The sequence below is a fragment of the Embiotoca jacksoni genome, unplaced genomic scaffold, assembly GCF_022577435.1.
Source record: "Embiotoca jacksoni isolate LCO1_2020_lvr unplaced genomic scaffold, fEmbJac1.0.p SCAF_60, whole genome shotgun sequence".
Classification (NCBI taxonomy): domain Eukaryota; kingdom Metazoa; phylum Chordata; class Actinopteri; family Embiotocidae; genus Embiotoca; species Embiotoca jacksoni.
In genome coordinates this window covers 69,537-91,670 of record NW_027185415.1, presented here as the reverse complement: position 1 = coordinate 91,670, position 22,134 = coordinate 69,537, and the positions used below count along the sequence as shown (strand labels likewise).

At 40.6% G+C, this 22,134-nt stretch overlaps 1 protein-coding gene across 1 annotated transcript; it reads left to right on the top strand.

Moving 5' to 3' along the window:
* Positions 1-2,498: 2,498 nt before the first annotated feature.
* kcnk18 (potassium channel, subfamily K, member 18) lies at positions 2,499-16,167 on the top strand. The gene is made up of 3 exons (XM_069174701.1): positions 2,499-2,794; positions 3,021-3,164; positions 14,599-16,167. The coding sequence occupies exons 1-3, from the start codon at positions 2,563-2,565 to the stop codon at positions 15,435-15,437; spliced, it is 1,215 nt and encodes a 404-aa protein (XP_069030802.1). The 5' UTR covers positions 2,499-2,562; the 3' UTR covers positions 15,438-16,167.
* Positions 16,168-22,134: the final 5,967 nt, after the last annotated feature.

The following is a 22,134-nucleotide window of genomic DNA, read 5'->3' as shown; positions in this document are numbered from 1 at the left end:
CGATGCTTTTAACACACAATTATGAACCTGCCTTGGGCTTCACTGCGTTGTGCTTCAATAAGGACCCCCTGTTTCTCCCTGAGTTTTCATTAGCAACCCCGGTCTGGATGATTCAACCTCCCCTGTGACCGCGTGGCTGTCGGTACATGTCGTCGTGGTGAAACTGCTGTGCAGCGTCTTCTTTCAAGATGAGCCTCATGTATAAACACAGTCAGCAGCGTATAGGAGCGTCACAGGGAGGTCTCCAAGTTTACCTCGAAATAAGTCACATTAACACAAACACCGTTGACGGAGCTTGCCTTTAAAAGCTCTGTCTAAGACACGCAGTCTGGGGTCAGACTTCTCTGACTCCTTGTTCTGGTATGTTACAGCTGTTAAATAATATGATGAGCAGATCCCAGAGCACCACAACTCTCTGATGGCTGTTTATTCTAACGAACCAAATGTTTCTTCTACTGGTGCCGAGCAGACGTGAGAGATGTTGAAGTGGTGCATTTCACGAACAGAAGCCTCCCTTATGCAGCAGTTTGTCTGTCTTACACCAGTTATGGTCATTATGACACAGACTCAGACAACAACCAATAATAGACTTCAACTGAGTTTGATTTCAACACATTGTAAAACTAAATAAGTTATAAGATGAGCTTCTATAATATTACTGTTCAAATCACACATGAACTCTCACACGGCCTGAAGTTAATGAATGAGCTCATTCGATATTTCTACTCACCTTTTAATCACACTTCACAACGGTGTCCACACACTGTCTTGGTGAGTCCATAAAACTTTACTAAAAGTATTTTTCTTTTTTTTTGTGCCACGATGAAGTTGGCATTTTTAATGTCCTGGGCCCCACCAACGGGTCACAAAAAAAATTCTGAGGGGTCATAAGATTATTAAAGAGGCAAGAAATAATTAAAAACACAGTTCTGTCAATATAATTATTATTTTATATATATTATTTCTCTCTTATCTTTTTTCTTTTTAACTCAATAATGTTGGATTATTGGACCACTTCAGGTAATCAAACGAACAGAGATGTAGAGAGGGCAAATGTCTTCTTTGTGGAACCACATCAGCAGAGCCCCAACTACACGGAAATCACTGATTTCATCTTTTAATAATGGATTTGATAACCTGATCATCTCTCGTTTTCATGTAAAATCTTAGTCTGAGAAGTACCTAGAGGTATAAAATAAATAAGTACAAGATTTCCTTCAAAACTTTAGTGGAAACTTTTGGAGAAATATAAAGTTGCATACAATGAAAATACTCAAACAAGTTCTTCAAATTGATTTTAAGTACAGTAGTTTATATACATGTATTTGGCAGCACTGTTTTAAATCAGCTATAATCTCTTTTCTTTTGGAAGCCTTCCTTCCTGTAAATGCAGTTCTGCCCCTTTGATGTAAAAAGCGTGGTCTTGCCCTCGATGCAGCTCCACAGGCAACAGGTGTCGTGGGATTTCTATATTTAGTGAAGCATGCGAAGTCCAATTGTGTGTCTCAGTCAGAGAACAACTGTGGCCTCTTTCTGGAAATAACTTAAGACTTTAAACATGACACTACTTTTAATTTGACTGACCAAAGGTAAAGTCAGCCACAGGACTGTGGAGGGAGTCACGCTTTGTTTGTCAAATATTCTTTTGTCGGCATTACTGGGGAATTTCTCCTTCAGGCTTGGTTTCGTGGTCTGACTCAACATGATGATGTGAAGGATGTCGGATGTCTTATAGAGGCTGGAAGTGGAGCGTTGTTAATGAGACGCTGTCCTAAAGCTCCACAGGATATGATCTAATGCAAAAACATAAAAAAATATAACCAGTAATGACCATAACTGAACATAATAATGTTATGGTTACATGATTTAATGTCCAGACATAAGTTTTGATGTGTGTCTTCACTTTGATCATTTCAACCTCAAGTAGCAGAAACACTGAATGAAAGCAGCACATTTGCCCTGAAGCCGACCAACATGCCACCAGGAGACGCTCATGAATGTGTTTGACGAAATAAATATCATAATTTACTGTAGACTACCTGTGAAGTTGCTAAAAGTAGCTACATAAAAATGCTCCTGCTTTTATTTCTTCATTTTATTGTACTTCTTTTTTTATTACCTGTCTATTCGCATCACAACATTTTTACAAAAACAAACATAAGAAATTGTGTTGACTGCTACATTTTCAATGAAGGGTTTTATTCCCACGGATTCATTCTTCTTTATTAGAAAATGAAATGAATGCTATTTTCTTTGCTGAGGAAAAGCACGTCAGTCTCGGTGTGATTATTGACTTCCGTGGTGTACACGTGAAGGACGTCTGAGCTGCTGTACTGCTCCCTCGTGAGCCCCGGCAGTCAGAGAGAAGAGTATATAGAGTCCTAATCCACGGTCTCCCCGGGGGCTCCGTGGATGGATGAAGTAGTGTGTTCACTGCCTCAGCACACACACACACACACACACACACACACACACACACACACACACACTCCTGGGGCATAAAGCTATGCTGACGGACTCCCAGCTACTATCCTGGAGGAGCTGCGGTGGAGGAGAGCAAAGATGTCGGTGGCAACGAAGAAAGGAATCAGCGCTAAAAACGAGACGAGGAAGTGCGCCGTGCGGCTGTGGAGGCTCTTCCCGCACCTCCTGCTGTGTCTGTCTCTGGTTGGATACGCAGCGCTCGGTGCGCTCGTCTTCATGCACATTGAAGGGGGAACCAGCATCACCACCATCCAGCAGGAGTACCATGTGTTTCTGGATGAGATGGTCAGCACCGTGCAGAACCTCACCAGTGGGTCACTACTAATATCTGTTATTGCTGTGTTATCTGAATTAACCGTGTTAGTGACATTTATGGACTTCTTTGCTGATGATGTGTTTATTTGGTATATTTTACACTTATTCTAATGCTGATGAATCGATTTAAACGCATCTATGCAGATCTGTAAATTATTAAAGGCTCATTTCCCAGAGCCATAACTGTAACTGTATACTCAATATTTACTCCTTACTTCCAGATAATGGCTCCATGCATAGAAGTATCGTGGAGGAAGTGAAGACTAAGATGCAAGAGGAGTTTAAGTCCATTTGGTTCCAGAGACCTGAGAGATGGAGTTTTTTTGGCTCCATGTTCTTCTGCTGCACAGTATTCACAACAGTCGGTAAGTCAGTACAACTTACAATTTATACAATAAAAACGGATGAATTGACTGTCAGTATCACTGAAATGTTAAATTATTCTAAATCCCCTTTTTAAGACATTTATTTTTATTTATGAGAAAAATGAGGCCAAAAGTGTGATAAACAGATTGTTTTAAAGGTTTGTAAACCCTTTATGGATGAGAGTCCATTCTTTTATCATTTTGTTATATTTTGTATGTGTACCTTTATTTTTGATGGCAGATCAGATCCTCTCGAGCATGACTGTGACAATCTGTAGAGAAATGTTCTGCCATTTATTAAACATGATATTATTTCAAATCATGTCCATAAAATGTATTTTTGCTTCTGAGATTTAGTGGAATAGAACTATGAAGGTGCATAAAATGGAACTATAAGCACAAATATCTCAAATTTGTACTCAAATATGTAATTTGTAAGAATTAAATCCAGGTTTTTTTTAATACCATTTTGGGCACCAGAATGAAATAGTGATTTACTTTCTGTTTTTTTACTTTACTGTCTACATTTTTCTGCACCAGAATTTTAAATATTCTTCTTTGTTTTTCTGTAACTGATGATTGTAAAGTTTCCATCGTCTGCACCCATTAGTTAATAGACAAAAAAAATGGTTATCCATTAAGCCTGCAGTTTAAGTTGTAGCCTGTTTATTTCTCTTTTTAGATAAGACATAACCATATATCGACTGCATTTAGGATATTTCTTAGCACGGTTAGCAGCACTGAAGATCTGTTTTGAATTATCATATCAAATATAATTAATGTCAGTACGCCTCGTTTGTTTGCTACATAACATTGATCCCGTCATCTCAGCTCTCGGCAAACTGGTCTGAAACTGAACATATTAACATCTGTGGTGTTCACTCTGCGTGGATCATGAATGTCTGGACAAAATATCACTCTTCTGTTTCAGTTTCTGAATCTGTGAGGAGCAAAGTGGTGGACTGACCAACCAAGTATCAGAATCTTGTTACGACTTGTTATTTAGAACTGAGACACATTATGAAAAAAGAGAGGCCAGAAGCAGCTTACGGTTCATCTTTCATGCTCTTTTTATCAGACTGATGAAGACACTTTTACTGATTGTGTTTCACAGAGAAAGTTGGAAATGTTTATAGTTTATTGTGTATCTTTGACATATTGAATTTGTAACATGGAATCAATCATACATGTTTTTTTTGTATTTAGAAAAACGTGTTTACACAAACTTGTGGCTTTGTGAGTCAGCCCGAGGCCGGATGACCAACCTGCTCTCAAACACAGCACTCGTGAGGCTTTTAAACATAATCCTGCGGTACTGAGCGATTGATGACGTCATTCTTCTCTTGCTCTTGTCTGTTGTGGTCCATCTCACTTGTGGTTTGAGACACTTTGGTGCTAATGACTGCGTGCTCTGGCCCTGGAGTTGACATTGTCATGCAGTAGAAGTCCTTCCGCTGTATTACTAGGATTCAGTCTCAGCAGTCAGTGTGGTGTTCACCTGTCAAGTAAACTGGTTTTGTTCATAATAATACCGCGGTTTACACATGACAACCATCGGAAATGTAGTTTACTTTCCTAAAAAAGAGTAAACAATTGATTGGCAGAGTGAAAGGAGTTGACATGTAAGTCTGGGCATCACTAGAAATTCTCCAATTACTGTATATCTAAAATGGTTCATGAAATATCCAACGAATTTCTCCTGCTCAAGTTGCCTCAGTAGATGGACAGTAGACCCACGGAGGAGGATGAACTGAGACCCAGCTACAACCCTGTTTCCCAAAAAGTTGTGACGCTGTGTAAAATGTAAATAAAAACAGAATGCAATGATTTGCAAATCACATAAACTCATATTTAAATAGACCAAAGAAAACATATCAAATGTTGAAACTAATAAATTGTGTTATTTTATTTAAAATATCTTCTCATTGTGAATCTAATGCAGCAACACGTCTCTATAAAGTTGTTCCAGGATCATGTTCACCACTGAGCTGCATCAACTCTTCTTCTAACAACACTCTGGAAACCTTTGGGAACTGAGGAGACCAGTTTCTGGAGTTTAGAAAGTGAAATGTGGTCCCATTCTTGCCTGATAGAGGATTTCAGCTGCTCAACAGTTCAGGGTCTCCTTTGTTGTATTGTTCATGTCCTGATGCTCCAGATGTTTTCAATGATTGACAGGTCTGGACTGCAGGAGGCCAGTTTATCAGCGGACTCTTCTACTAGAGAACCATGCTGTTGGAATACGTGCAGAATGTGGTTGGACGTTGTTCTGCTGAAATAAACAAGACCTTCCCTGAAAGAGACGTTGTCTGGATGGCAGCATATGTTGCTCCAAAACCTGAATATATCATTCAGCATTAATGCTTCCTTCCAGATGCTCAAGCTACCCATGCCGTGTGCACTAATGCATCCTGTACCATCACAGATGCTGGCTTTAGAACTGAGCTGATAACAAGCTGGATGGTCCCTCTCCTCTTTAACCTGGAGGATGCAGCGTCCATGATTTCCAAACAGAATCTCAGATTGTGATCCATCAGACCTCAGGACAGTTGTCCACTTCACCTCAGTCCATCTTCAATGATCTCGGTCCAGAGAAGGCGGCGGTGTTTCTGGATCATGTTTCTATCTGGTTTCTTCTTTGGAGAGATTTAACATCATTTGTGGACGCAGCGATGAACTGTGTTCACAGACGATGGTTTTCACAAGTGTTCCTGAGCCCATGCAGTGATTTCCACTCCAGAATAGTGTGTTTTTAATGCAGTGCTGCCTGAGGGCCTGAAGATCACCACCATCCAATATTGGTTTCCAGCCTTGTCCCTTGTGTTCAGAGATTTCTCCAGATTCTCTGAATCTTTTAATGATATTATGAACCGTAGACGATGAAATCCACTAATTCTTTGTAGTTTTACGTTGAGGAACATTATTCTTAGATTGTTGAACTATTTTCCAACACAGTCCTTCAGAGTGGTGAACCTCTCCCCATCTTCACTGCTGAGACTCTGCCTCTCTGAAATCATCTTTTATACCCAATCATGTTACTGACCTGTTGCCATGGTAACCTCATTAGTTGTCAGATGTTCCACCAGGTGTTTTTTTGGCATGACTCAACTTTTCCAGTTTTTTGTTGACTCTGTCCCAACTTTTTTGGAAACGAGGTTTGATATGGAGGAAAATTCAATGTGCTGTGGTACCAATCAATAATATTATATTGATCGACAACATTGTCACTTTAATCTCAAAAAACAAATCCTCATTGCTCGCAGTTGCCTGAAGCACCACAAGACTTGTACCATGTTTCAGGCCAGTTATTGGGTTCATGACATGTAGGCAATGTTTTTAAGCAGCAGCAGGTGACTGTTTCAGAGGAAAACCTCTGATGAAGCTGTCGCTGCCCACCGGGGGGGCAGGAACGAACGGAAGAGCCAGACATCTTGCTCTTTCTCAAGAGAATAAACACTAGACGTACAGGATATTCATTACATAGCCAGAAACATGATTCCAGATAAATGATAATGTTGCTGTGCTTCTACTGAAAATTGTTGTTGAAAAAAGTATTGGCTAAATTTTAAGGTGAGAATACGTCCTCTATAAAAAATGGTCTCGACTGGTCTAAAAGCAGGTCGGATATATCGAAGGGGATAAATTAATTTGCGTGAACAGAGCACGGCGCAGTGAAGCACAAGGAGAAAGGAGGAAGCAATAACCTTCCTGGATAAGTAGTCCAAGTTACATCACTTGATCAACAGCAGCACCTGAGCACACGTGTTTTTGTGACTGCTGGTATTTGTGAATTTTTTTTGTCAGACTCTGGAAATTGGCAACGGACACTCTTGTAATGCTTCAGAACATTTTGTAGAAGCAGATCAGTAGTCTTTGCATTGTGCAGGGTTGTGGACCATAAATTCTCCCCCCAGGGTCAGACTGTCAACACCGAGTTCTGCTGTGACATTCGGAGGCGAACCATTCAGCACCAATGATTTGAACTGTGGCACGATGGCACTTGTGTTCTCCACATGACAACGTGCTGCTCACAGCACATTCAAAATGCACTAGTTTCTTGCCCAACATAATTGCCGCCCCTCACTACCCCTCCTCTCCAAATCTATCTCCCTGCGACTTCTTTCTTTTCCCCAAAAATTCTACACAAACTTTGATGTGCTGTCTATGCTTTTAGGTCCATTTTGTCATCACAAATGTGCACGGTGACAAAAACATGTGTAGCTCAGGTGTTGAAGTTGATCAAGCGACATAAAGGATTACTTACTCATGAAAGCTACTGCTTCCCCTGTGCATGTTACTGTTCTGTGATCTGTTAATGGCAGTACTATTGATTTCCCTTCGTATTCAGGCACAGTATTAAGTTATAAGTCATCTGTGTTTTGGAAGTGCACAGAGCCCGACACACAATCACTGTAGTGACATGCAGTGTTGGGGACTAAGTTAGTTACATGTAATACAATTTTTTTTTTAAAAAGTGATTACAGCCATTCAAAATGTTGGCAATCGGGAATGTGGTTCCATCTGGATATATTATTTCCACTAAAACGTGTGAATGTAGGAGACAGTATTCGTTCTGTTGCCATTCCTTTGGCAGCATGCGCTCAAATGTTGAGCCTTGTTTTTGATTGGTGCTCGTCTTCCAATTAAATCAAATATCATTGCTCTACGCAACCAGCTCCCGACGTGGTCTCAGTTCGGTTTGCTTCAAAAAAGGTCTGAGTTGGTTTGGAATGTTCACGTGCAAAAAAAGCTGACTAATCACTCTGAGTTTGTTTTAAGGGCTGAAAGCGACAGAGTTGATTACAGAATTGTCAATTCTGTAATCAACTGGGCAAGATATTTATATGTTTGTTTAAAGTAACAAGGTTTTTCTAAAATACTAATTCCATTTACATGGTGTCTGGGATAAATGCCCAACATTGGTTGCACTGCAAATTTTGTGAACCAAAGCGGTAGACCGACCGACCGATTAGTAGAAGTTTGCACATCAGTAATGCATGTTTTTTTGTATTTTATATTTTGTTTTCAGAAAACATGTTTGCATATGACTAACTTGGCTAAATTACTCGTGTGACTTTGACAAACAGCCCTCGGGCCAGATGACCACTCAAACATCCAGCACCTGTAAGGCCTGACTGACGTGTGGTTTGTTTCACTTTGGTGCTAATGACTACATGCTCAGCTCCCGGTACTGATGTCACCATGCAGTGGAAACATGAATGTACATTAATTTCACGTTAGTTTCAATTTCTCCTCATAGAATAGAAGGAAATCTGCCTGAAACATTGTGACCAGCAAACAGTGCAAACTGACAATTAGCCTGAGGTTGGTGCTTCAACAAAGAGCACCACAAACATTGGGATACATACGAGACCCATATTTACAGAAAATGTTGTGAAAGTATGAGTTAGATTTTGCAGTGCCTTCTGGGGAAAAATATTTTGAGTCAAAGGGGAATTATATGCCGTTAGATGTCAAGATGGAGGAGTCATGAAAGTTTATTGGTATCATCTATCATAATCCAAACAAGATTTTGTTCTGGTCCTGAAAGTGCAAATAGTACAGACACCTAATTGTTGAATTACCTCCTAAATAGCAGACTAACGAGCTAAGATCCTAAAAAAAGATCATGGCTCTCATTAACCATGTGTGTCTGGCTGTGTCTTATTATCAGAAAGCAGCTGTTGGAATATCTAAAGACCGACAGGCCTGAAGCCTCTTCATGTTCGACGCTGTGAGGCAGATACCCCGTTCACTGTTTATTTCAAGTTGACATGGTTTCTATCATGTACTGAACTTATAGAAGCTAAAGTAAATCAGAGACCAACCGTATGTATGCACTTGTCGTCAGGCCCGCCGTCTGGGAGCTGATCTACGTTGTGTAGACAATGAGAAACATCCCACCAATCTTCCAGCAAAGACACTTAAATGGCCTCAAACTGAGTTCAGCTCCACATCTGTGACCCAAAAAAAACCTGTCAGTGTTCTTGATCTGTTTGAATTCATGTAAATATTCCTGAAACTAAATGTTGGTGTCTGTGTGGTGAATGAGGGCTGTTTTACCCCCATTCATCCTTAGACCTCCTTCAACCTTGAATTATTAGAAAATGTACAACAGGCATTCAACTCAAGGGTGGAACGCTTTTGGTTGCCAAAGAATTTCGGTCACTGTCGCCTCATGTTTGTCACATTCTTGTTAGTGCGATGCCATAACTCAGGAACGGTGGGGGAGATTGTAATCACATTTCATATTGTGTCAGATACTGAACCGATGATGTGCTGAAGATGTCTGAAGCATCCACACTTGAGAATTTGTAGCTTCTTTGCAGCAACATCTATACTGGAAGCAACGTCTGCTGTCATGGCTGCAACCATTCTATCAAACTATTCTATCAATATCCGCTATATTGGCCGAGTATGTGAACACATAATGATTCCTACAGGGTTAGCTACTCATGTGATTCTGGACAAACATGGATGTAAACTTGACCTGCCAGGAGAGGAATTCTAGTCTCTCCTTTTAGCACCAAACTAGGAGGGTTTTTTTGTTGTTGTTTTTTAACATTAATGACACAAGCAGTCCCACATGAATGTGGATGAAATTGATGGTTAAATTGCTGCCTGTTGGTACTTGCATTAGGAAGACAGAGTGAACTGGTGAGCAGAAATTCCCATCGGGTTGGATCTACTTTTTACAAGTCAAATGAAATGAAGACAGTGTAAAATATGTAAAACGTCTGGCAGGTGGTGAATACATTGTGCTCCTCGGGTGGATGGGAACGTGGCTGGAGTGACTATACAGTGAACCCTCGCTATAACGCGGTTCACCTTTCACGGTCTCGCTGCTTCACGGATTTGCATCGTGCATTGTGTTCTGCATTCTGATTGGCTAAACAGTCTCTCCGCTTCTTCTCTACCTGTTTGTCAATAACGTTGCGGTTTAATATGTACATGTACGTAAAACAGCTTGCCAAATTTAAGTTTGCAAATTCTCTTGCAATTTCAAGTTTCTCTAAAACCCATAATGTCGACAAAACGTTCTGCACCGACAAAGGCACTTGCGGCAGTGAAATACACGTGAGTCACTATTTGTCCTACTGTACTTTGTATTTTTTTTCATAATCATTTTTCATTTTCTCCCGTTCTAATCCAATGACTCGGGTCGCAGCGGGGCGGTGCTGATCTCAGCAATTTGAAGCCTTCAGTTCGTATTGATGATTAAAATTATTATTTTACAGTACAGTAGTTATTTGTAAAAAAAACATTTATACAGTACTTTTATTTGTTAAACAAATGCTTGGGCCTGTAAAAAGGTTTTGTTCTTTGGTTTCAATGTATTATGGAGTATTTCATTGTATAATAATTGTAAAAAAAATAAAGGTTACTACTTCACGGATTTCGCCTATCACGGTTTCTATTTGGAACGTAACCCCCGCGAAAAACGAGGGTTCACTGTATTTGTAAAGCAGGTTTCCAACAGCTGTTACAGGCTCTCCCTTAACTTTTAATATTTTTAGAAATGCAATGCAGTCTTTGTTCATGAAGTCATTTCATTTGAAAATATTACATTTTGATGTTGAGGATATTTCACATAGTTCACTGAGTTTGAGTCCATGCAATGTACTTCAGAGATGAGATGATGATTATGAGATTAGATTAGATATTTACAGTTTCTCCATGACTCTCTTTCTCTCACTTCTGTGACACATAAGTAGCCTGTTAGCATTACCCACTCGCATGCTGGTCACAACCGCCCGGTGTACCGACTGTACTGTGCAATTATTCACTTGGTGGAATAATGCATATCTCACTTTACCATTGTTAAAAGATTCATAGGGTTCAGGCTCTTGTACTTTTTCATAGTTGCACCATATACTCCAAGGGATGGCACAAAATGATTTAATATATCACTGTTTGTGTTTTTTGGCCACTTCCTCATTTCATCCTACCAGTCGCTAGAAGCAAACCTTAAAGGGTGTAAACAGTTACACCCTCCAGGCAGGGAAACAAACTAGCAGAAGCAGAGTCGCCAGCTGTAACCTGCAACTCGTCCGTAAGAACAAAGTTCTCAGAGTAACTCGGCTGAAGATCTTTGATACAAACCTGATTGAAACGAGCCGATGCCAGAAATGAACCAGGAGAGTCTCCAGTTGTTAATTCCTGTGGACGCTGGACACTAACCGAGTGTGTGTTCGTGTCTCAGCAGAGCTGCAGCAGAGGAAGCGCTGCTCTGTTAAAAGTCAGAGGATTTTCATCGACACGGATATTGACACAGTTACTCGGATGATACTAATTATTGTAAAGAGTACATTATCCGTACCGGATACTCATTTCCGCCAAGTACTCGTCTCATCCCTACGAGTTACTCTGGAGAAAATCCACAGCATAATCATGGTGGAAAGGTTGTGCCAAAGTCACATAATATGTTTATTTTCTTTGTAGGATATTTTCCTTTGCGCCTGTAAGAGATGCTGTATTTGTTTATGAGGCATGATTTCTTAAACATATGTTTTACAATTGTTTGCAACACAAAATGGAGCTCCGCTGTAATTCAGGCAGACATGGAGTCTAAGGTTTCCTTAGCTTATATTGTGTCTATCCATTCAAAAACGGGGAATTTCAGCCTCTGCCGGGGGTTTTGTGATCGCACGAATGGTCAATATGCAGAGTGACTGTCAAACAAAAATGTCTGATGTCTTTAATAAATAGTTAAATCTGATGCAGTGTCCTGACTGGAATGCATTGATTTGTTTTGTATTTGCACAGAAAACTGTGTTTGTTAGTGAATTAAACAAGATGTTGTTTGCTTGCTCGGTTTTGTCAGGAAATTAGCGCCGTACCAAAATAAATGTTAAATTGAGATTGGGAAATTTTAAAAAACAAAAGACATTTAGCCTGTTAAGCACAATTATATTTTAAGATTTTTTTTTTTTTCTTTTTCCTATAGATTTACCACCAAACATATTTTTGCATAACTGCCAATACTCCTGTTTTTCTCATGTTTCTCCTGTATTTTAAAGCCGTCTCCCGGCGCCCTCCTGGTTTGTTGTTTTACGTAAATTTCCATAATTTACATGGCCCTCAAATTTAATTATGAATAACAGTCTTACACAATTGATACATTTTTTTGTTTGTCTGATGTTACCCAATTGTCCAGATTGTCTATGAAGCAAAAAACACAGAACACACAGTCAACATATATGAAATTTCCCCCTAAATGTGTCTGCAATTGGCCAACCCACAACCAGATTCAACCAGTGTGGGCAGCTTCTGTCTGTGCAGGCAGGCAGTTGGCAATGGTTTGCTACCCAGAGGAAGGCTGTAAGCTTAGACAAAATAAGAAAACAATTTTGTCACTATTCTGTCGCACAGCACGTTGTCTTTAAATTATGTGTGTGGTGATTTTGTTAAACGAAGTTGCGGTGACAAAATATATATCGTTCAGCAAAAATGGTTCCTTCACAGATGTGAAAGATAGCCATGCTATGAGCACTAATGCATCCCTGTACCATCACAGATGCTGGCTTTAGGACTGTGTGCTCGTAACAACCTGGATGGTCCCTCTCCTCTTAAGCCCAGAGGACAAGGTGTCCATGATTTCCAAAAATAAGTTAAAATTTTGATTTGTTACATCATCGGACAATTTTGTACTTCGCCTCAGTCCATCTTAAATGAGCTTGAGCCCACAGAAGTTGGCAGCATTTTTGGATTGTGTTTATATGTTTTTTTGTTTTGCAAAAACAAAAAGAGTTTTAACCTGCATTTGTTGATGCAGTGATGAACTGTTGGTCACAGACAATGGTTTTTGAAAGTGTTTCTGAGTCCATGCAGTGATTTCCATGACAGAATTATGTCTGATTTTTATTATAGTGCTGCCTGAGGGCCCAAATATCATATCAGTCCATTATTGATTTTCAGCATTGCCCCTGGCATACAGAGATTTCTCCAGATTCTCTAAATATCTTAATGATATTATGAACCGTAGATTATGAAATCCTCAACTTCTTTGTAATTCTACACAGAGGAATATTATTACTAGATTATTGCACTATTTGCCCACGCAGTGTTTCGAAGAGTGGTGAACTCCTTCCCATTTTCACTACGGATGGAAATTTTAAATAAGAGTAATTTTCGTCAAAAGGAAAGAGAGGTTTCCTGAATGAAGGTTTAAATGCTCCCTTGTTTTATTTTGCCAGAACTTATTAGATATACCCAATTAAATACTTGAATCAGACTATAAACTACCTTAGATGTCCACATTTCAATTGCTAGTGTTTTATTCATTTATTTTATTTATTAGTGATCAATTTGTGAAGTAAACAATATATACAATATTTGTTGAATAAACCACTCCTTCTATCTGGAGCTTCATTTTTACTTGAAATGATTTGATGTGCAAGAAGCTTGTGAAGATTCATCACTAAGTCTGTTACTTTCAGATACACCATAAGTGGTTAAGGGATGCCAGCTAATGGCTAATGGCTTGACGGCAACAGGAAACCCACAACTCTCAGAAGGCAAGGGAAGCACTTTCAGAAGAGAATTCCTTTTACATCATTGCAAAAAGCTTATTAGAGGTTGTTAAAGGTCTTGCGGCACATTGTCTTGTGTGTTGCCTTGTTAGTTGGAAAGTGGTATTATCTACATAACCAGCATGATGTCAGTTTAAAGCAAGGCATAAAGATTCTCACAAAAGTCAATTTTGCCAGATTTGGAAAGTGAGTTTTATAATTAAATAAAAAGTTAGAATTTTGCATTGCAACCTTGCAATGACTGTATATTTGAAAAAGCTGCATTTCACATATTGCTCACGTTGTCCTTGTTTCAATATGAAACACTGCATATATGTTCACACTTTAAGCTTGAAATGTGAAATGTAGATTTCTTGTAATAAGCCACACCTATTTTATTCTATTATTACCCTCCCCCTATATTGTGTGAAACCAATTTTGTGCAAATCCGTGTAGCCCAGGGGTGTCCACACTTGCGAACTTCTTCTAAAATGGCCAGCTCAGAGATCTACCAGAAAAAAGATCAACTATCCATTACTGAAAATGCATTAAGCCTAAATGCAGCTGCTTTGCATGACGGTATGAACGGTTTAAACTTAAAACGCTTACAGTAGTCAAAATGTTGGTGGTAAAAATCAAAAACAAAAATCACACGTCATTTTGATGATTTCGAGTGTATTTTCCAATATTTTGGTGAAATTTATCAAACCTTTGACAACAAACACAGACTTATCTGTGCATACACAAACATGCAAACCAAGCACATTTATACGTTACACATTATACATCATTTATATATTATTACAGTATTGTATTTCATCAATACTTGTAATTTAGGGATTGCTAAACAAGAACTTTAGCTGAGCCAATCACACAGTTGATTCACAGTACTTAAGTGTCTATTGTGTCTGTTGTTGTTGCAGGGTATGGGGAGATCTACCCGGTCACCCTGTCTGGTAAGATCGTGTGTGTCCTGTATGCCATGGTGGGCATCCCTCTCACGCTGTTGGTCATCCTGGATGTGGGGGACTTCCTCGCTATGATCATGTCCAGAATCTACATTCGTATTCACACCCTCTTCAAAACCTTCCGCTCCCGTAGCTGGTCGCCGTGGAAGGCTCGGGAAAGGGCAGCGGACTCGAGCCAACAGACCCTTGAGGACGGTACCTTTGTTTTCAGACACGACGTAGTGATCCGTGAACCCCTCGACATCCTGCAGGTGTTGCATAGCCAGGCGGATGTACGGCACAAGTCCATCCAGCTCCAAAACAACAAAGAGATTTTCGAGAAGATTCTGGCTCGGGAGAATTTACTGAGAAAGGGCCCGCTGCTCAGGTCCATCTCCTGCCCAGAGCTGGACCAGCTGCCACCATCATCCAAAATAATAATCGGCATGTGGGACTTCACAGGGTTAGGGGATGGGATGGAGATGCTGAATGTACCCTTTGTCCTGATTCTTTTCATTGTGTTTGCCTACATTTGCTTCGGCGGTTGGATTCTCCCATTTTGGGAAAAACAATTTAAGGGCTTTGATCCCTACTACTTCTGCTTCATCACGCTCACTACCATTGGTTTTGGTGACATAATACCCAATCACCCAAAGTACTTCATGCTTACTTCACTTTTTATTATTGTTGGAATGGCCATCATGTCCATGGCCTTTAAGCTGAGTCAAACACGTATTGTAAGCTTTTACCGCCAGTGCATCAAGTACATCAGCAGGGGAAACGTGGAACCTTTCAAAAATGAAGAGAACGACTAAATACTCAAGAGTTTCTCTGAGTTGTACAAACTCACAGTCCTCGTTTCTAACCAGGCCCACGACGGGAGCCTGCAGGACTTGTCTAATGCATTGTTGGTGCTGCCTGTTAACTTATAAACATAAGCAAAATAAAAAAGTTTGCATGTACCAAACACATTAGCCCAGGATGGAAGATGATGTTCAAAATGATTTCTATCACTAAGAAATTCTGCATATCGTGCCGAGGAAAAGTTGCACTGTAGTATTATGTGGTGCTGTGGCAATTTTATTATTTTATAGAAACACTGCAGAGGATGGACACAATTGTGTTGCATTTGATTATGAGTCTCTGAACTCTATATAAACAAATTCATAGACACCAACATAGTCAGCAAATTTTACATTTTCAAAAATATAATATTGACTCGAAAGTTAGGGTTCTGTTTTTTTACTGTATACAGATGCGGTTTGACCTCAGGGGACGTGGTGTATATTTGTTAAGATCTCCCATGGCACATACATTTTGCTGCACCTGCTATTACTGTATATATTATTATTATTATTATTATTATTATTACCTCATAAATATGCAGTATAATGTCAAACTTTCTCTTCATTAATATATTGTGGCAGAAAACCTGAGATCACGCAGTCATAAATAAAATTCCGCGAAACCAGTTTTGCAGAGCTATAAGTTTTATTTGACAGTTCCACATGTAGTTTTTCCCGAATACAAATAAAGATTGATAAATGATTCATGTAGGACTAAATAAAAAAAACTGAGAACACAAAATATAGATTCAGCACCATCTAAACGTGAAATTCATATATCTTAAGTAAATCGATGAAATAAATGTTATTGAAACATAACAGCTCATAGTTATTGATGATATTATTGAGGATAATACAACAGATCCTTGAGGTATATCTCATCTAGAGCCACAAGTGCTCAGTGATGCAATGTTAGAAGCAATGAACAGGAACGGTATGAAATCTCGTGATTACAGTTTGCAAATTAAAATGGAAATTCTCACCCTCAGAAATTAATGTTAACAATCTTCTATCTGCTTGACAGTAGAGTTGGGGTTTGTGTGACTGTGGCCAAGGAATGGGATTGCCCAGTACTATATTTGAGTACAGTATATTTAGACCTAGATTTAGAAGCATGATAGGCATGAGTGACAAATGTAGCTCCCAGTTTTCTGTAGTTTTTCTGTTTATATCTCATGACAAATCAGGACAAAGTGTGCTGAAGACAAATTATTAACTATTTTTTCAACGAAAATTGATTTTAATACAAAAACATAATAAGTGGTGCTATCAGTATTGTCAGTAGGAAAGTTGAGTGTGTGAATTGCCGAATGTTAGGAGACGATGTTGTTCTTTGGGGGTATTCACACTCAGTAAACAAGGCCAGAGAGAAAAATCACTTGGGGCACATCAGATTTGGTCAATTAATGGCTATAAATAACTCTTGATGTCAGTAGATATATTAGTACATGGAATAAACTAATCCCATGCATCCCTTTTATGATATCAGTTTCAGGCAGCAAAGTACAAGATGAACAGAGTGAAACAGGATGGGCCTGTTTATGATACAATCAAGGCTAATATTGTAATTGTAGTCATGGAGAGTTTGTTTCCATAACTGATATAATAGCCTACGTCTGAGGAAAACGTTGATCTTCCCAACAGCCTCATCTTTTACGACTTAACCTTTCGAATGCCAAGCATACCGCGCATACGACTTGCGGGTGTAACCATGAGCTCATGAGTTCCGCTTGAACGCAGCAACAGATGAGTAATTAAACACAAGAGAAGGTCAACACACCTGAAACGAGAGGAGAGCGTTAGTAACCAACATAAAACAGGAGTGGGTTTGATGCTATGATGCAGAAATCTTAAAGTAGCTCAGAGATTTAACCCTTAGTGTTATTTACTACACCACTTACACAGCAGGCAGCGGGCCGTAGAAAATTCAAACAGGACGTTTCCAGCCTGAAGCCCACGTTCTGAATAACTTGTTGTATGTCAGAAATCAAGGAAAGACGCTTATTCCAGCCACATGGAAGAAGTAAGTGAGCATGAGGACCTTCACAGTGTTACTTGTCATCTGACTTGTCTTCAGTTACACAAAAATATTTACAAGCAAGTGTGTTTAATTACCATACAATATTAAAAACCTTATCATTGCTCAGTAAATTCTTCTGACATGTAGATGTTGGACCACATACAGTAAAGTTTCACTGCAGTATTTACATTCACAGAGGACACTGAAGTAACCATCACATTTAGATGCTCTAGAATCATCCCGATCAATAATGAATCTGCTCTGATTCTGATCATTTCAGGGGCTGAACTCACTTTCCATTTTCAAACACAACAACAAACACACTCAACATTGTTAACACGTTTCTTCATTAGGAATAAACTCTCCTGCAGTGAATTCTTTGTGCCAGCAGGTGGTGTCCCAAGTGAACACTTAAAGCAGAGCGGACCCATCAATGCCCACCACATCCTACAACCCAGAAGAACTGTTTAACACATATATGTCAAGCTCAAGGCCCGCGGGCCACATCCGGCCCAGCGTGCAATTATATCCGGCCCGCGAGATCATTTTCTATAGATCTATTATTATGGCCCGGCGATACGAAGCGCTGATATTACACAAACTACAGATCCCATAATGCAGTGCTTCAGTTGCCTTTACGGACGCTCGGATACCCGGGAACTTTCCCACATCAATCAAGTCAGCTTCTGTTGCGCTGCAACTGGCTGCAACCCTGTTGAAAAGTTACTGCGATGCCCCTCACGATGGAGGAGAGAAAAGTTGATTCTGAAAACAGAGCTTTTCAAAACCGACGGGAGGCTGAGGACATGTTTACTGACACTGCCGGTAAACCTGTGTGTCTCATCTGTGGAGCTCATGTGGCTGTAATGAAGGAATTTAACCTACGACGGCACTACGAGACAAAACATCAGGAGCTGCAAAACCTGAATGCAGAGGAGAAGATACAGAGAGTAGAAGAGTTAAAGAAGACTCTGAGAGTTCAGCAGACGTTTTTCACCAGAGTAAAATCCCAAAGTGAAGCTGCTGTGAAAGCAAGTTTTATTGTGGCAGAGGAGATCTGCCAAATCAGCCCGTCCACTGACCGAGGGAGAGTTTGTGAAGGGATGCATGATGAAGGTGTGCGATGTCTTGTGTCCAGAACAAAAGCAGATGTTTGCAAATGTAAGCCTGAGTAGAAATACGGTTGCTGATCAGATTTGTGAGATGGCCACTGATTTAAAAACACAGTTGAGTGAGAGAAGCAAAGACTTTACTGCATTTTCTCTTGCTGTTGATGAAAGTACCGAAAGGGACGTGACCGCATCATCACTGACATGTACGATGCGGTGAAGACATTTAAAGTGAAGCTGCTCTTATGGGAGACACACATGCACCAGTCCAACTTGCCTCACTTCCCCTGTTGCCAAGTAATGTTGAACCAAGTCGGCGCAACGGTGTTCCCAAATACGCACTTTGCTGACAAACTGAGCCACTACGCGCTGAATCCGCACGAAAAAAGAAGTTGGAGCTGCTTCGCAACCCGTTTGCCGTCGACGTGGAAACTGCTCCTGTCCAGATTCAGATGGAGCTGATTGAGCTGCAGTGTAATGAGACACTAAAGGCGAAGTAGGACACCGCAGGGCCCGCACAGTTTATTCACTCCATTCCTGGAACAAAGCCCCAGCTCCGTCTGCATGCTGCTCAAACCTTGTGCATGTTTGGTCGCACATATCTGTGTGAGAAGCTGTTCTCAGTGATGAAGATGAACAAAACAGCACACAGGAGTCGTCTCACCGACGAACACCTGCAGTCCATCCTGAGGATCTCCACAACAGGAACTCACACCAAACCCAAACCATCTTATTGCCTAAAAAAGATGCCAAACATCCTGCTCTGACAAAATGGCATAAGAGCAAAGAAAAATCTTTTGATTTATTTTACTTAAAAGCACTATTTTTATTAATTTTTTTCAGGTTTTTTGCAGCATGTTCATATTTCTAACTTGTATAATTTTGACAGGATATATTTTATGGAGAGCAAAATACTTTATTTTATTTAAAGTTTAAGTTTATTTATTCTGAAATAATATTCCTGTCTGTTTTATTCATATTTATGTTCAAACATGTAGTTTCAGTGTGTTCAATAAATGTTTATCCTGTTCGGCCCGCGACCTGAAGTTTGCTTCCCCTGGTTTAACACAATGTTAACAAATATGCAGCTCTCAGTTTATACTGCAAATGTGATTCATTCTGCAGTTGTTGTTTTTTTGCATTCAAGACTTTTTACAGTTTGTGCATGTCAAGGTTTTTGGCTTGATCTGAACCCAGGAGCAGAACTCAGGCTGCGGTAGAAGAACAAGGTTTATTGTACAGTTTTAAATGATGGAACAGTTGAGGTGGAGATGCTGGACTGAACCCAGAGAGGGTAGAAGAGCCCTCGAAAGAGTCTCTGGAGGCGTACAGAGGGGTCTCGGACCGGAAGTCAGTTGGATCACAGGTGAGTGAGCCGAACTAAGGAGGCCGGAGGTGACAGGCAGCTAACGGCTAACAGGCAGACTTGGCAGGGAATCCTCCAGGGAGATTACAGGATTCAGCAGAACGACCGGCTCCAACTGGAGGTGAGGTCGAGAAAGGTGCAGTCATCTCTAAATTGTCAATGTTCAGCCACAACCAGCCTCCTCTCCAGTCATAGATTCCCTGCAGTTGAAATGGGCTCTTTTTAATGTCAGATCCTTGACCAATAAATATTTTCTGATTAATGATCTCATAATTGATAAGAGTTTGCACTTTCTGTTCCTAGTTGAAACGTGGCCCAACAACACTACTGGTGAGGCAACTCTGATAGAGGCTTGCCCTCCTAACCATACATTTTATCAGTCAGTTAGACAAAACAAGAGAGGAGGAGGATCGCAGTGATCTTCTCCACACCGTTTGTGTGCAGTGACATCGTGATTTTACATCATTTGAATATGTTGCTCTTGAGCTGAAAGGTAAATCAACAGTACTGATCATCACAGTTTATCGGCCACCAACGTACTCAGTACTCGTGATCTCACCAGGAATCACCAGACATGACAGGTTCATTCTGAACGGAGACTTGAATATTCATGTTAATAACGAGAACGAATACAAAGCTAGAGAGCTGATGAATTTACTGGACAGCTTTGAAGTGACCCAACATGTAAAGGAAGCCGCCCACCAGCAGGGTAACAACCTGGACTTGGTGATAACAAGAGGGTTACACATGGATCAGGTTTCAGTATCTCTGACCATCACTGTAGACTTTATGATGTGATTGTAACCATGCCAACGACTAAAAGGGAAATTCTGGTTCAAAAGACACTCCTTGATGAAAGTGCTGAAGCTAAATTCTCTGAGATGATGAGATCGCTTGAACCATATAATCATGAGTGCTCTTTAAATTACATGTTTGAACACTTCAATAACTCTGTCGTCTGTTCTAAATACCGTTTCTCCCTTTCAGGTCAGAAAGAAGTCGACTAGTCGAATCTCCCCGTTGTTCAACAATAACAGAGTGAAAGAGATCGAGAGAAGAAAGTGAAGGAAAACTGGACTCAGTTCACTGATATTTACAAGGAGGCCATGACTTCCTATAACAGAGCAACACGTCTGGAAAGAAAGGATTACTGTTCTAAGATTATTACACCGAATGTTGGAAACTCCAGAATATTGTTCTCCACCATTGAGCAGCTACTCAACACTAGCCCCGCCCCCCTGCAGGTCTCAGCATCACCATGTGAAGAACTGGTACTGTTCTCCAGAGACAAAGCCACTTCAATCAGAGCCAGTGTTGCTGCTGATGTTAACACAGAAGAACTCCAAAAATCTTGTAACAGATGTAACCATGGAAACACTCACCACCATCACATGAACTGAGCTTTGTCAGACCTGGGAGCAATGTTTTCCGGGGTATCAGCCCCTGGTGGAGTCTCCTAGACATATTGGTCCCAGGGGGGACCAGACCACAGTCAGTCAACTTACCTCCGATGAACAGCAGCCCACGGACTTCAGCTACCTCGTCCAGAACAGGGACACCGGGGGCCCCTCATGGAGCCAGACCTGGGAGGGGAGCTCGCCAGCGTCCCATGGGGCCCGAAGAAACAACATGGAGCTGCCACCCTGTGGACAAACATTGGGGTCTGGGAAAGACCATCGTAGGGGCTTGCCAATGCGATGGAGTCCACATCCTGCAGTGTCATTGTTCAGATAATGAGTTTTTCCAGAAGTTTGGGCATTCTGTTTTAAAAAGGGTAAAAAAAAAAAAAGACAAAAAAAAAGACACTTAGTGCAGCAGAGAATGATGCCGGTGAAAATCACACGTTGGCAGACGGGGACTCAGCCTGTCCAGCTTCAAGGTCCTGTTTCAGATAGATTTTCTTTCAGCACCACGTAATAACCATCCCTCCTTCCCTCCTTCCCTCCTTCCCTCCCTCTCTCCCTCTCTCCATCATCCCTCCATCCATCATCCCTCCATCATCCCTCCATCCATCATCCCTCCATCATCCCTCCATCCATCATCCCTCCATCCCTCCATCAGTCATCCCTCTCTCCCTCTCTCCATCATCCCTCCATCATCCCTCCATCCATCATCCCTCCATCCCTCCCTCCCTCCATCAGTCATCCCTCCCTCCTCCCTCCATCCCTCCCT

Excerpts from the sequence above, each read along its gene's own strand:
- kcnk18 (XM_069174701.1), top strand. The coding sequence starts at position 2,563 with ATGTCGGTGGCAACGAAGAAAGGAATCAGCGCTAAAAACGAGACGAGG. Across the intron at positions 2,795-3,020 it reads CACCGTGCAGAACCTCACCA|ATAATGGCTCCATGCATAGA; the intron begins GTGGGTCACTAC and ends CCTTACTTCCAG. Across the intron at positions 3,165-14,598 it reads CACAGTATTCACAACAGTCG|GGTATGGGGAGATCTACCCG; the intron begins GTAAGTCAGTAC and ends TTGTTGTTGCAG.